The 13838-nt window shown below is 38.7% G+C and overlaps 1 protein-coding gene across 7 annotated transcripts in view; it reads right to left on the reverse strand.

The window, feature by feature from the left end:
* Positions 1 to 13838, reverse strand: part of NIPBL (NIPBL cohesin loading factor) — a 167857-nt gene that overhangs the window by 77627 nt on the left and 76392 nt on the right. For 6 of the 7 annotated variants that reach the window (XM_064140653.1, XM_064140656.1, XM_064140652.1 and 3 more), the window contains one exon: positions 1090 to 1722. The exons of the other annotated variant lie outside the window; for it this stretch is intronic. In XM_064140653.1, the coding sequence (XP_063996723.1) occupies positions 1090 to 1722 (633 nt within the window). The remainder of the gene's footprint in view (positions 1 to 1089; positions 1723 to 13838) is intronic. 7 annotated transcript variants of the gene reach the window in all.

Raw genomic sequence — 13838 nt, forward strand, 5'->3', positions numbered from 1 at the left:
CAGAAAAAAATCTTAAGGAGAAAATTTGTGCTCTTTCTGCTAAAGACCCAAACTGTATGTCAACTCAGTTGCATCCATGAAAATATGTCAAATACTGGCCATTTTTGCCTATGAACTTCCAAAAATCAGTATTTGCATCATTCCACATTCTTCAAGATTGTTCTTGGAATTGTTGAATAAATTATCATTAAATGATCGAAGATTTCTTTCTCAGAAGTTAAACACAGTGCAGATGAAGCTTCTGAAAAATATTTGTTAACCTATTGCCCTCTTAATTTATAAAATATATACCTTCAAGATTTACATGCTGGTTCTGTATCTACTTTTGAGATTTCGGAACCCTAAGACCTTCAAACCAGTAAACAACAGAAAAACAGAACAGAACAACAAAAAAACCCCTCAAAATCAAAGAGGACAGAATCAGTGTAATAAGTTAAGACAACCAGTACAGCTACTGAAGCCAAGAGAAAACATTTCAGAATCATCTCTCTGCGTTACAGAACATATAGAAACATGGTAGCTCTCTAAAGCTTTTAATGCCTACATAATAATGAACAATTATTGAAGACAACATAGTAATATGTATTACCAAATCATGATGCTGCCTTTAAAAGAATAAATCTAACATCTTCTTCACATTACGTTCAAATGGGGATATGAGTAGAAATGGGATAGAAGAGTTTTACTATACTTTCTTAAAGTAGGCAACATGAGTAGTTTAATAATTCAACTACTGAGACTTATTACAAATTTTGACTTATGGTGCTGATGGGATTTTAGAAACTATAAACAGCACCAGTTGTACTTCATTCAGTCTCATGGTTCAAAATAAAGGAATTCTGAAACAGAAGAACTTCACTTTCCATTAATTAAGAACACTAGATATTAAAAATATGCATATATGAGAGATTAACAGATCACTGCTGGAAGGGAATGGAGATGCATGTTGCAGAAGAACCTACACTGAGTAAACAAAATTGAACTATGCAACAATGACAGGAAGATTTTTTTATATGTGTATATATATATGGGGTTTATATGCATATATATATATAATATAGTGTATACACACACACACAATCCTTTTACCTTTATCTTGCACTTCTTTTGAAAATCGCTCCCTTTCAATAGCTGATTCACGTTCTATCCGCTCAATTTCAGCCAATGCATCCAATTCTACTTCATCATATGACGTTATTGTTCCTTGTTGCGAAACCTGTTGCTGTGTCTGTACCACAGGAGTTTGAGGTTGTTTTGCAGCAACTGAAGTGTTCTGTTGTAAAACAGGCACTTGTTGTGCCTGAAGGAAAGCTGTCTGTTCATGCTGCGGCAAACACTGAGCAGCGTTTAGTGGGCGGTTAACATCCTGTGGAGTAACGGGTGTTTTAGAAGTCTGTCCTGGGTACTGCACATTAAAAGGAATATCACTCTCTGACACACTGCTGTTTTCCAAACCAGAAAGCATATCATCCTGCTGGTCCATATCCGAAGATCTTACACGAGAGAGTCTTAATGTAAGCTTAGTGGAGTCCTTGGAAGGAGAACTAATGATATCATACATTGCAGCTTTTTCAGTCTGGTCTTTTTCATCTTTGCCTAACTTCATTTTCTTTTGTTTCTTTTGCTTTCTTTCTGGAGAATCTAACAATATGTCTGGGGGAACATCTCTAGGTGATGAATAAGGTGGAGGCTGAGATTGTTGGATTAAAGGTTGTCTTGATCCTAGAATAATAATTCAGAAAAACTGAACAGTTATGTTGTTTCATGTTTATATAAAAACACACTAAATATAACCTACATAATGTTAATGTGTATTTCTACATAAATCTGTGTTCATAAAAGATCTAAATAAGATTGGTAGGAAGCACATCATTCCTTGATCAAGATGTAATCCAGATAGCTGCAGTGTATTTCCTAGGAATTTTAGCAGCCCACTGCAGGTAAAGAAAGGATCATTTCAGAGAAGATGGAACAAAAAAAAACCCCACCACCAAAAAAAAGATAAATAAAAATAGTACCTGCAAGTTCAGAATATCAACTACTAGAAAATGATCAATGAAAGCAAGTTGATTACAGAAAAAAGGAAAGATCAAAAGATTCTTAACAAGGACCAGTGACAAAGATTTAATGATCAGTGTACAGGAATTGGCCATTGTAGCACTCATTTTTAATTAAAAAAAAAAAGGAAAAAAAAAAAAGAACAACAAACCAAGCACCTAAACATACACAACCTCCTGACTTTTTAAAAATACATTATTATTAATATTAAAAAAATACTTTATTTTATGTAAACTCACTCCAGTCTCCTCCACTCACTAGTATCTAGAAAACACTAAGGTATTTTTAGGTATTTTTCTGCCACTCCCTGCCTTATTTCCCTCATTTTTGTTTTAAGCATATACATTTTTACTTCCACATGCACTCCCTCTGGATTTTGCATGTATCTAAAGAATTTCTTTTAGAGGATATTTTTATCAGAAACACTCTTCTATTAACCACATTATTTTTTTTTGTTTGTTTCTCCAGTTAAATCAGCTACCCACAACTGTCAGCCCCCTCAAAAAGCTTTGATACACAGAGGACTTTTCAACTCGTTCCAAGTATAACTAAGAATAGGAATAGGAATATTGTTGTGGGAGGAAAACAGGAAAAAAAAGCAAACCCTACTGGCTAGACCAATAAGGGTAGCCTCCTCTTGTTAAAGCAAACATTTATCAGATTCCATTCATTTACAAGGATATACTGATATTCAGAAAGCAGTGACTGAGATTGTTACTAATCTTTCAGATTATCACAGGCCAGTACTTCTAAAAATCAAAACCCAAGTGGAATATAGGTCCCCACACGCTTCACTCAAGAGACACCACTGAAGAAAGTAGCTTTTTTCTGCTGCTTAAATTTCTAACAGGACCATTAAGCAATGTACTGACTTGTAGATGAAAAAAAGAAAAAAAATAGCTCTAGCAAATCATAGAATCATAGAATCAACGAGGTTGGAAGAGACCTCCAAGATCATCTAGTCCAACCTATCACCCAGCCCTAACCAATCAACTAGACCATGGCACTAAGGGCCTCATCCAGGCTTTTCTTGAACATCCCCAGGGACGGTGCCTCCACCACCTCCCTGGGCAGCCCTTTCCAATGGGAAATCACTCTCTCTGGAAAGAACTTCTTCCTAATATCCAGCCTAGACCTACCCTGGCACAACTTAAGACTGTTTCCCCTTGTTCTATTGCTGGTTGCCTGGGAGAAGCGGCCACCCTCCACCTGGCTACAATGTCGCTTTATTTCATATCAAAAGATGTGCTTTAACTGATGACAACTCCACACAAATGGTTATACTTACTATCTCTCCCTAGCACATTCTGTGAGCAGTCTGTATCTAGACAGAAAGGCCTGACATGGGCTTTTCTAATTACTACTTGACCATTAGCAATTCCATACTCTGCCAATAAGATCCACAATGTTGGGAATCTCTGTCTTGACTCATCCTGATTCTCAAGACCTTTCCACTACTTCACTTCCACTCCTCTAATTAGATAACACAATCAACCACCAGTACTGAAGTCCTGGCAACACCCTACGAAGACATCTCACCTGTGCCCCTCTGTGCTTTTCACCAGAGATTCCTATTCTTGTGATGCTTCCCCTCCAATTACCATCACCTCTTTTGGCAAAGTACAAGACTGTCTTAGTGTAACATACAGCAGAAATCATTAGCTGCCAATTTCTTTTATGCTAATGATGACCACTCTGGAAATACAAGCTCCGCTTTTGTTTCTGCAAATACTAGAGGCTGCTCAAAACTTATCACTAAGATCTTGCTGACAATCTTACTCCTGAATTCTCTCTTAAATGGAGACTTGTGAAATTGCAACAACAGAAAAACTATTGGGTTTCACTTACTCATCAAATAAGAGTACACAGATTTGGCTCTCCATATCCTAAACTTCCAAGTAAATGTGACAAGATTGTTCTGACTCGGTTTTCATTTGGAAAGAAGGATTTCAGTGAACTCTGTTGAACATACTTAAAATCCAGTAAATGAAGAAGTTTTTCTCTCCTAGGCAGCAATATGAATAGATATTTTGACCTATCTTCCTCTGAAGCAAATTACTCACAAGTGTGGATATTAAAAGCATATAAGCTGCTTTTTAAGAGTATGTGTTCTGGCAAATAATTTCACTTGTTTCTGAGATGTCCAATGATAGTTAAGGCTCTGGACCTAAGGAGGCCCAGAAGATACAATTCCTATATACTGAGGTCAAAAGAACTTCTAACAGAAGCATCATTCTGGGAACAGTTTCACTCTACCATAGACAGCACTTTTGAAGAGATATCACATATTGAGCCATGTACTACATTCTGTCAGATGAATTACCGTAGAGAGAGCTGTGCTTAACATTGTTGAAGTTAGGCTGGAAGTTTTCCAATGGGAGAATATTTGAGCCTGAGAACACAGTTTTTATAGAATCTACTGATAACAGAAGAAATATTTTAAGAGAAAGAATACACAGTGTTCTGATGTCTTTGCTGAACTAGATGAAAAAAGTTTGTAGTTTGAAGACGAAGGGTGTGAGGAAGAGTTTCTGTTTGATGAGACATCTTTCTTGCAAAATTTAGTTAGAAAGTAATCATGGTGCTGTAATGAAAGCTAGAAACCTGTTCCATTTAACTTGTGGGAAGTGAAAAGTTTGAACACCATAATAAATTTCAGCTGCATGCATGTGAAGCTGATTTTAGTATAATAGCCAACTGACAGAAAAAAAACCATTAGAAACATGTTTGATTTTTGCTGAACAATCCTTTAAGATTAGAGGCATTTTGAAATGTAGTACTTGTTAATGGTGAGCATGAGTTTAGATTCGAATTCCTGGCATTAAAATGCAGGCTTCAGTTGTTTGCATTTTTTGATATACCACACAGCTATACGGCCCCATCTTGTGGCCACTGTGCTCAAGTGAAGACTAATATTTGTATCAATGATCTCTGCATGAGGGAATTGAGTCCATCATTAGTAACTTTGCAGATGACACCAAGTTGGGAGCAAGTGTCTGTCTGTTGGAGGGTAGAAAGACTGCAGAGGGACCTTGACAGGCTGGATAGATAAGCACATTTCAACAGCATGGGATTTAACAAGGCTAAGTGTTGGCTTCTACACTTCAACCATAACAATCCTGTGCAGTGGTACAGGCTAGGGACAGAGTAGCTGGAGAATGAACAGGCAGAGAGGGACCTGGGAATACTGGTCAACAGCTGAATATAAGCCAGCAGTGTGCCCAGATGTCCAAGAAGGCCAATGGCATCCTGGTCTGTATGAGGAAGAGTGTGGCCAGGAAGACTAAGGAAGCCATTCTTCTGTACTCAGAACTGGTTGGCCACACCTTGAGTACTGTATCCAGTGCTGGGCCCAACAACATAAGATGCTGAGATGCTCAAACATGTCCAGAGAAGGGCAACAAGGCTCGTGAAGGGTCTGGAGCACATGCCCTATGAGGAGTGGCTGAGGGAGCTGGGGTTGTTTAGCCTGGGGAAGAGAAGGCTCAGGGGAGACCTTATTGCTGTCTGCAACTACCTGAAAGGAGGTTGTAGCCAGATGGGGGTTGGTCTCTTCTCCCAGGCAACCAGCAACAGAATGAGGGGACACAGTCTCAAGTTGTGCTGGGGGAGTTATAGGCTGGATATTAGGAAGAAGTTCTTTGCAGGAAGAGTGATTGGCCATTGGAATGGGTTGCCCAGGGAGGTGAGGGAGCCCCCATCCCTGGAAGGTTTAAAGAGACACTGGATGTGGCACTTGGTGCCATGATTTAGTCAATTAGATAACATTGGGTAATAGGTTGGACTTGATGATCTCAGAGATCTTTCCAACCTGATTCTCTGATTCAGTTAAATTCTGAAGTTGAGGAGGCTACCTCTACAAGATGCTGCAATATAGCAAGTCATGATGATGTTTGGAAATGATCTCTGGGAGTAAAATGAATTTCTTAATATTATATTAGAACAGAGCTTTTGTGTCTAAATCTAGAGCCATGCAAGGAATAAAACCCCAAAAATGAAACCTGACTTCCTGCAATCGATCTTCCAGTGTCAGTGAAAGAAAGCTGTGCATTCTCTTTGGGTAAGAAAGGAATATGTAGAACTTGTGAGATAAAAGGAGATTCTCCACTGATCTGGGAAGGTTATAATGATTAATTTCTGAACCACGAATACTGATGGTCAACCAGGTAACACCAACTGCAGCGAGAAGTGGGTAACATCAGTAGGAAATGCCTCAACAGAGAATGAGTAGACTCATCAACAACATCTTCACAGTCTTCCACTTAGTCATTCTGATCATTCATGTAAACCTGGGAGTAGTTCTCTATATCAATTAATTATCCTGCTGATTCCTACTAGTAGATAGCACTGAGGATGGAAAACGTTTTGTCAGCTGCTCTGGCAACTTCTTTGTATTGACTCTTGATTGATTTCTTACCAAATTCTTTATATGCAAGCAACTACAAAATGCATTGCATCAACAGTGACTTAGCTTTCGTAAGAATGTGTGAAGTTCACAAACCATTTCTTCTTTGCTTACCCCTGGAACGGCTTCGCTTACACCTTGTGCATCAGTATTTTGGGTAGCAAACAAAGAAGATTCTTCTCAGGAGTTTACATACATCACTGACTTCTCCATCTTATGGTTATTGTCTGCGTGGTACTCACATTTCATGTAAGCATTCATGATACTATCTCTGATCACCTCTAAGCCTCTTCAGAGAAAGGACAATTTGATTTCAAAGCTGATGCACTGAAGTCACAGTACTGATCACATTCTGTTGTGAACCACATGGTTAAAAAACAACTGTTTAGGTAACAAAAAACTTAGGATTCACATACTTCACAGAACTGTAAAGAATTACTAGCTTTCTACTTGCACAACATCCAAAGGGTCACTCAAACCAGTATTCCTTAACTCTCCTGCAGGTAAAGCTTCTCAGATATTGACAGAACGTCATTCACCCATCCTACATCCCCTCTTACTCTAAGTATTTTTTCCCTATGCATGGAAGATAGAAAAAGTGAACAAGTGAAGACTAATATCTAATACTTGGATGACAGCACATTAGAGAGAAATGTCAGGAACATTCAAATGCTATACCTTTTTAAATCAAAGTGATCCTCAGGACCCTGGAAACATTATCTAATTAAGTACCAAGTACTTAGTATCCCAGACTTTTCTCTGGAAAGAGTAGCTTTAAGGAATCTACATGTAGATTACTAGACCACTTCTGATTAATTATACTGTAAATAAGTTCCTAAAACTAGAAGCTGGCTAAGGAGAAAAGAACTCAAGCATCCATACTGCATTTGTACTAATGTTTGCTTGCTGGAAGAGCCAAGAACCTGGTGATGTTGGAACCTGATGAACATATCATTACCTAAAGATTTTTAAAGGCTGCAGATAAAAATATATAAACAGAACTGACTCATTTCTTTAAATAAAATGTGATCCTATTTACTACTTGTCACATAAATTGAATGTTTTTAAGAAAATGGGATCAAAAAAATTAATCTTGGAACTTGGCAAACCAAATTCAGAATTGGCAATTGTCATCTTGAGAATCTGCATCTCTACCAGACTCGAAAAGGGAACAACAGTACCTTCAAAAGGATAAGACTGTCCAGATTATTATGTGGTCTACATGATTTAAGTACATAATAGAACAATTTCTCTGTAAGGATTGAGATAATAAGGAGTTCATATTCTGAAGTGAATTTGTTTAGTGTAAGCATCATCAAACTAAAACAATTTTATTTTGTAACATGGCAGGTCTTGCAGATCAAAGAGAACTGAGTGTCATATCTGGACTTTAGCATGGCTTTCTATATAGTTCCTGAAAACAGTTTCCTAACTGAGTAAGTATGATCAAGACAAAATAAGATAAAAGCATATCCCATTGCAAAATTGAGTTCAAAATTGTTCTTTGTGAAAATGGATTATGGGAGTATAGATGAACAGGTGCAGCTTTCCAGAGCATTGTCTTAATAGTTTAAAATATTTGCAATTAACAGCTTCAATGTAACACAATTAGAAAGTACTTTATTTAATCTAAACATCCTAACAGCTTTTTGTGTTGAGTTCGAGAGACTGACAACTGTCTACAACTGTCTGCTGTCTACAACTACCTGAAGGGTGGTTGTGGCAAGGAGGAGGTTGCTCTCTTCTCTCAGGTGGCCAGCACCAGAACAGGAGGACACAGCCTCAGGCTGCGCCAGGGGAAATTTAGGCTCGAGGTGAGGAGAAAGTTCTTCACTGAGAGAGTCACTGGACACTGGCATGGGCTGCCTGGGGAGGTGGTGGAGTCGCCGTCCCTGGAGCTGTTCAAGGCAAGATTGGACGTGGCACTTGGTGCCATGGTCTGGCCTTGAGCTCTGTGGTAAAGGGTTGGACTTGATGATCTGGGAGGTCTCTTCCAACCTTGGTGATACTGTGATACTGTGAACTGCTTTTAAAAACAGATTCAAAAAATCACTGTTTTCTTGAATAATCTGAATAATCATTTGAAACAAAAGAAATTTAGTAAGAAGCACAAATGTTTCAGCAATCTGAGAAAGAACAATTTTAACAACACGAAAGGAAGTTATTTAAGCTCTGTAGAAAGACAACAGTATGTTTCAAACAACTTGCAGTACAAATCTAAGCTGTCAGCAAAACTAGCTATACTCTCATACAGAACAGTAGTACCATTCAAAGTTGTCTATGGTACTTTTCTTACTAGTCATCCTTCTCTGTCTTCAAATAGACAATTTGGGGCAGTGCAGCATCAAGACAAATACAGACCAATTAGAATTCAGATAAAAGTCAGAAGCTCAGAAATGATGACTTATGTAAAGATGATAGAAAGAAGCCATGCTATCCAGACTGAAGAAGATTAGATTAGTGCAAGGCATTTTAACAGTCTTTCATATGTAAATGACTGCTAGAATAAAAAAAAGATTTGAACTGTTTTCCTCTGCCCAAGAAGCACCATGCCTAACTGCAACAAAAATTATCCAAGAAGAGATTTCTAGCACTAAGAACCTGAACAGGTTGTATGCAAGTGTAAGGAAACTCCACTATAGACATTTTAACAACAAACCAAGCAACCAAAAAAGCTTCCAGCACACGATGGGAAGCTCCCAAGTCCTTTCCTGCTATCTTTTCTAAAATTACAGTTTTCCTCTGGGAATCTTCTAGCTTTCCTTATATCTGTACTAGATAGGAGGAAATGATCCTTTATTTTGATTAACAGCGTTGACATTTGTTTTTAAGGAGAATAACTTCATTTAAAATTCAAGCTTAAGGAGATGGCATACAAGACAGACAAAGAAGAATACATTTGGGAAGGTTTTATTCACTTCCCACATAATCTTTCAACAGTTCTTAAGGAAGAGGCCTACCACTTCCTCCAGGCTTTGAATGTTTCATGGAAAACTGATCTTCGGCTGTTCTATTTTGGAACTGTTGCATTCAGAATCAGAATCATAGAATCAACCAGGTTGGAAGAGACCTCCAAGATCATCCAGTCCAACCTATCACCCAGCCCTCGCCAATCAACTAGACCATGGCACTAAGTGCCTCATCCAGGCTTTGCTTGAAGACCTCCAGGGACGGTGCCTCCACCACCTCCCTGGGCAGCCCATTCCAATGGGAAATCACTCTCTCTGTGAAGAACTTCTTCCTAATATCCAGCCTATACCTACCCTGGCACAACTTGAGACTGTGTCCCCTTGTTCTATTGCTGGTTACCTGGGAGAAGAGGCCACCCTCCACCTGGCTACAATGTGCCTTCAGGTAGTTGTAGACAGCAGTGAGGTCCCCCCTGAGCCTCCTCTTCTCCAGGCTAAACAGGCCCAGGTCCCTCAACCTCTCCTCATAGGATTTGTGCTCCAGGTCCCTCAAAGCAACTTTCAATAAAAATTATGACTTGAGGAAAGAATGAATATTTATTTTGACCCTGTCCAAAAAAAAAATCTTTGAATGAATTTCTTCCACCTTTCTTTTGAATTCTTTTGAAGGTGAGAGTTTTTCTTAACAAGCATCTTTCAGAGTTCTGAAGTCTGTAACACAGATTTGAAAAGATTCCAAATTCTTCTTGCAATCTCACTATACATACAGAGAACAAGTGTAGAAGAATCTCTCTGGAGAAGTCCTAAAAATCCCTAAGAAAATAAAAGTAATCTTTCTAAATTACTCAGAAAATGACTGTAAAAAATTACTGGGGGAAGCAAAACTTATTTTTAGAAAAGAGTACAGAATTTCATTGTTTCATAAAGGTTGCTGCTAGCCCTTAAAGATGTTTCTCCAGGAGTTTAGGAAACATGACTGTAAATTATATGAATTATTCTCTTTGGGAATTACTAGACTAAGAAAATTGTTGAAAGCTTTATTTTATATAGATCTTTAGAAACTAGTTTTAAAGAAGAAATTTTAAAAAGTGTTTTCTAAGGTTTCAGAGCAGTGGGGAAGTAGAACAAGTGGATAACACATTTTTATGAGAAGTAAGTCTTGAGTAATGTAACTCATGAAATATTTAGTGAGATCAACAGGAAGAAAATACTCCACGTTAATACTTTATAGATGAATTTACAGAAATGACTTTTTAAAGTAGATCTGGTAACAGAAGATAGCATAAAAGCTAAGGTATTGCTCTGTCTGTATAGGTAAAAATACAAAAACTACCAAAAAAAAAAAAAAAAAGAAGGATAAAGACCAGCCTAGAACCTCTGAATAAAACTTCAGCTGCTCTGGTGTTTTACTGAAGAAGAAGCAAAGATTTCTGTAGCATGAATTTTACTCCACCAAGTAAGTGAATAATCAGCCAAAACAACAAATGCAGCTTCTGCCATCTCTCCAATATTTGCCTAAGTTGCAAACAAAACTTCTTCCTAATTCAGATTCTGTCAAGACAGCGATATTCAGCCTTAAAGTAATTTGGCACTGTGCCATCACATTCTCCAAGCTTTCAGTAGTCATGACTTCCATGTTAAAATTACAGAAATGTAGTCTGTACCTGCAATAACTGCCTCAAGTTTCTATGGAATCTTAGCTCCAAGTGCAGGGTGCTGCACTTTGGCCACAACAACCCCATGCAGAGATACAGGCTGGGGTCGGAGTGGCTGGAAAGCAGCCAGACAGAGAGGGATCTGGGGGTACTGATTGATACCCGCCTGAACATGAGCCAGCAGTGTGCCCAGGTGGCCAAGAAAGCCAGTGGCACCTTGGCCTGCATCAAGAATGGTGTGGTCAGCAGGAGCAGGGAGGTCATTCTGCCCCTGTACTCTGCACTGGTTAGACCATACCGCCCCTGTACTCTGCACTGGTTAGACCATACCTTGAGTGCTGTGTTCAGTTCTGGGCCCCCCAGTTTAGGAGGGACATTGAGATGCTTGAGCGTGTCCAGAGAAGGGCAACGAGGCTGGTGAGAGGCCTTGAGCACAGTCCTATGAGGAGAGACTGAGGGAGCTGGGATTGTTTAGCCTGGAGAAGAGGAGGCTCAGAGGTGACCTTATTGCTGTCTACAACTACCTGAAGGGTGGTTGTGGCCAGGGGGAGGTTGCTCTCTTCTCTCAGGTGGCCAGCGCCAGAACAAGAGGACACAGCCTCAAGCTGCACCAGGGGAGATTTAGGCTGGAGGTGAGGAGAAAGTTCTTCACTGAGAGAGTCATTGGACACTGGAATGGGCTGCCTGGGGGGGTGGTGGAGTCGTCGTCCCTGGAGCTGTTCAAGGCAGGATTGGACGTGGCACTTGGTGCCATGGTCTAGCCTTGAGCTCTGTGGTAAAGGGTTGGACTTGATGATCTGTGAGGTCTCTTCCAACCCTGATGATGATACTGTGATACTGTGATACTATAACATCTTTCTCTGGACTGATGATGTCTATTCTTTCTGTCCTCCCAAACAATGAAGTATTTTGCTAATTTGCTATGCCCAAAGTTTGCAACTTTTTAGCTAAAATTTGAAGGCCTAAAGAGAGGAGCAACAGAAAACTCAGCATAGATAACTTGCTCTTTGTCCATCTCTGGAAAATTTATCAGCACAACCTTCACTTCAAATCATAGGCCTAAAACTCACTGCCAAGTATCTCATGTTCTAAACAATATTCTATGTATTCATGCTTCCCACACATTTCTAAAAGATGAGATTAGAATAACTGTCTGGCAAGAGTCTTGCAGCATCACAAATCGGTTCTCTCAATCAAAGTTTCTTAATCCCTTAAGGCAAAACAGTAGCATCATTGTAACAGTAGTTCAGTAAAACTAACACACAGTTAAATAAACAAAAACTTCTTCTTGCACTTTTCCAGCTCCTCCAACACTGAAATAATACAATCTTAACTATACAATCAGACTGTTCTCAGAAATAATCTGAAAATGTATCCCTTCAAAACAGAATTCTGAGACAGCTAATGGAAACAGCATTATTCAAATATTCTTCTGGATGAGTAACAATCATGCATCTGAATGGAAGCAGACTAGATTCCAAATGTAGTAAACCTAGCAAGCTCACAAACCCCAAATGAATCACATTTAATCTTCATCATTTACACCAGTCTTACAAGTCCTTTATCAAAAAAGCTCTTGAAATACTGATGCTGCTATCATACTATACATGTATACTTGCCACTTGAGCCACATTTATTCTATCACTTTTTAATATTGCTTATGCCTATAGAAGATCATTTAGCAGCCACAGGATCACAGGATAATTTGGTTAAGAAGTGGCCTCAGGAGGTCCTTAGTCAGTCTAGCCTCCTGGTCAAAGCAGAGTAAGCAAGGACACATCATGCAAGGCTTTACTCAAACTAATCTTGAAAACCTCCAAGTACAGAAAACACAGATTCTCTGAGCAACCTTTTGAAAGCTCAGCTGCCCTGACAGTGAAACTTTTTCTTAAACTAAGTTAGAAACTCTGATCTCAATTTAAGTCCATTGTATCTCATTCTTTCTTCACAACACTGAAAAGGCCAACTTAAATCTTCCTGACAATCCGCTCCTAGGTATGGGGAAGGCTGCTCCAAGACACATCCCTACCAAAGAGGTCTCTTATCCAGGCTGCACAAGGCTAAGACCTTCACCTTCTTCTTTCCTTTTCTGCCTTTCTGTTTAACCTGACCATAAGGAAAGACTTGATTTTGGTTTGGGGCTAAAGAGAAGAAAGCACTGTTGCCTCTTTTTACTACTGTCATGTCAATCAGCAAGAATATGCCCAAAGCCCTACCCTGCAAAATTTCATGTATCTCAGTCATTGCTTCTTGGGAATAATATTAAAACCAGCAGTATGCATTCTAGATTTTAGCATAAAGAATTATTGCAAGCACATTTTTTTCCCATTCCCTCTCAACTGACTGATAGGTCACCCTATTCCTTCTCCACAGTTAAGGTTTTCAGAGGTTCTACTTATATTTTACTTATATTTATATTCAATTCACTTAACTCCACCTTTAACTTCATGTTCTCAAAATTTCTTGACTGAAGACAAGCATTCCATGTTAAAAGTCTTTTAAGATGGTTAAGAGTTCAATATTCTTAATGCTGCCTTTAAACCACTTTTTATGTAGAGGAACTGAAACCATTCTTATAAAGAATTTACCCTCATATTGGAAAGGGTTTTAAATACTTCTGCTTTCCACAAATTTGAGCTTTGTATTGAAGAATGATTAGTCAATTTTTTGACCTTCAGAAATCTTTTTGGAAACAGGTTTCAAACCAATTCTGTATCCAAACCATAATGATATGCCATGTAACACTATTTGATTAAAGGAGGAACATCTAAATACCTCTTTAAACTACCTGGTCTTAAACACTAAAAAAAA

This window comes from Pogoniulus pusillus, chromosome Z (genome assembly GCF_015220805.1).
Source record: "Pogoniulus pusillus isolate bPogPus1 chromosome Z, bPogPus1.pri, whole genome shotgun sequence".
Classification (NCBI taxonomy): Eukaryota; Metazoa; Chordata; class Aves; order Piciformes; family Lybiidae; genus Pogoniulus; species Pogoniulus pusillus.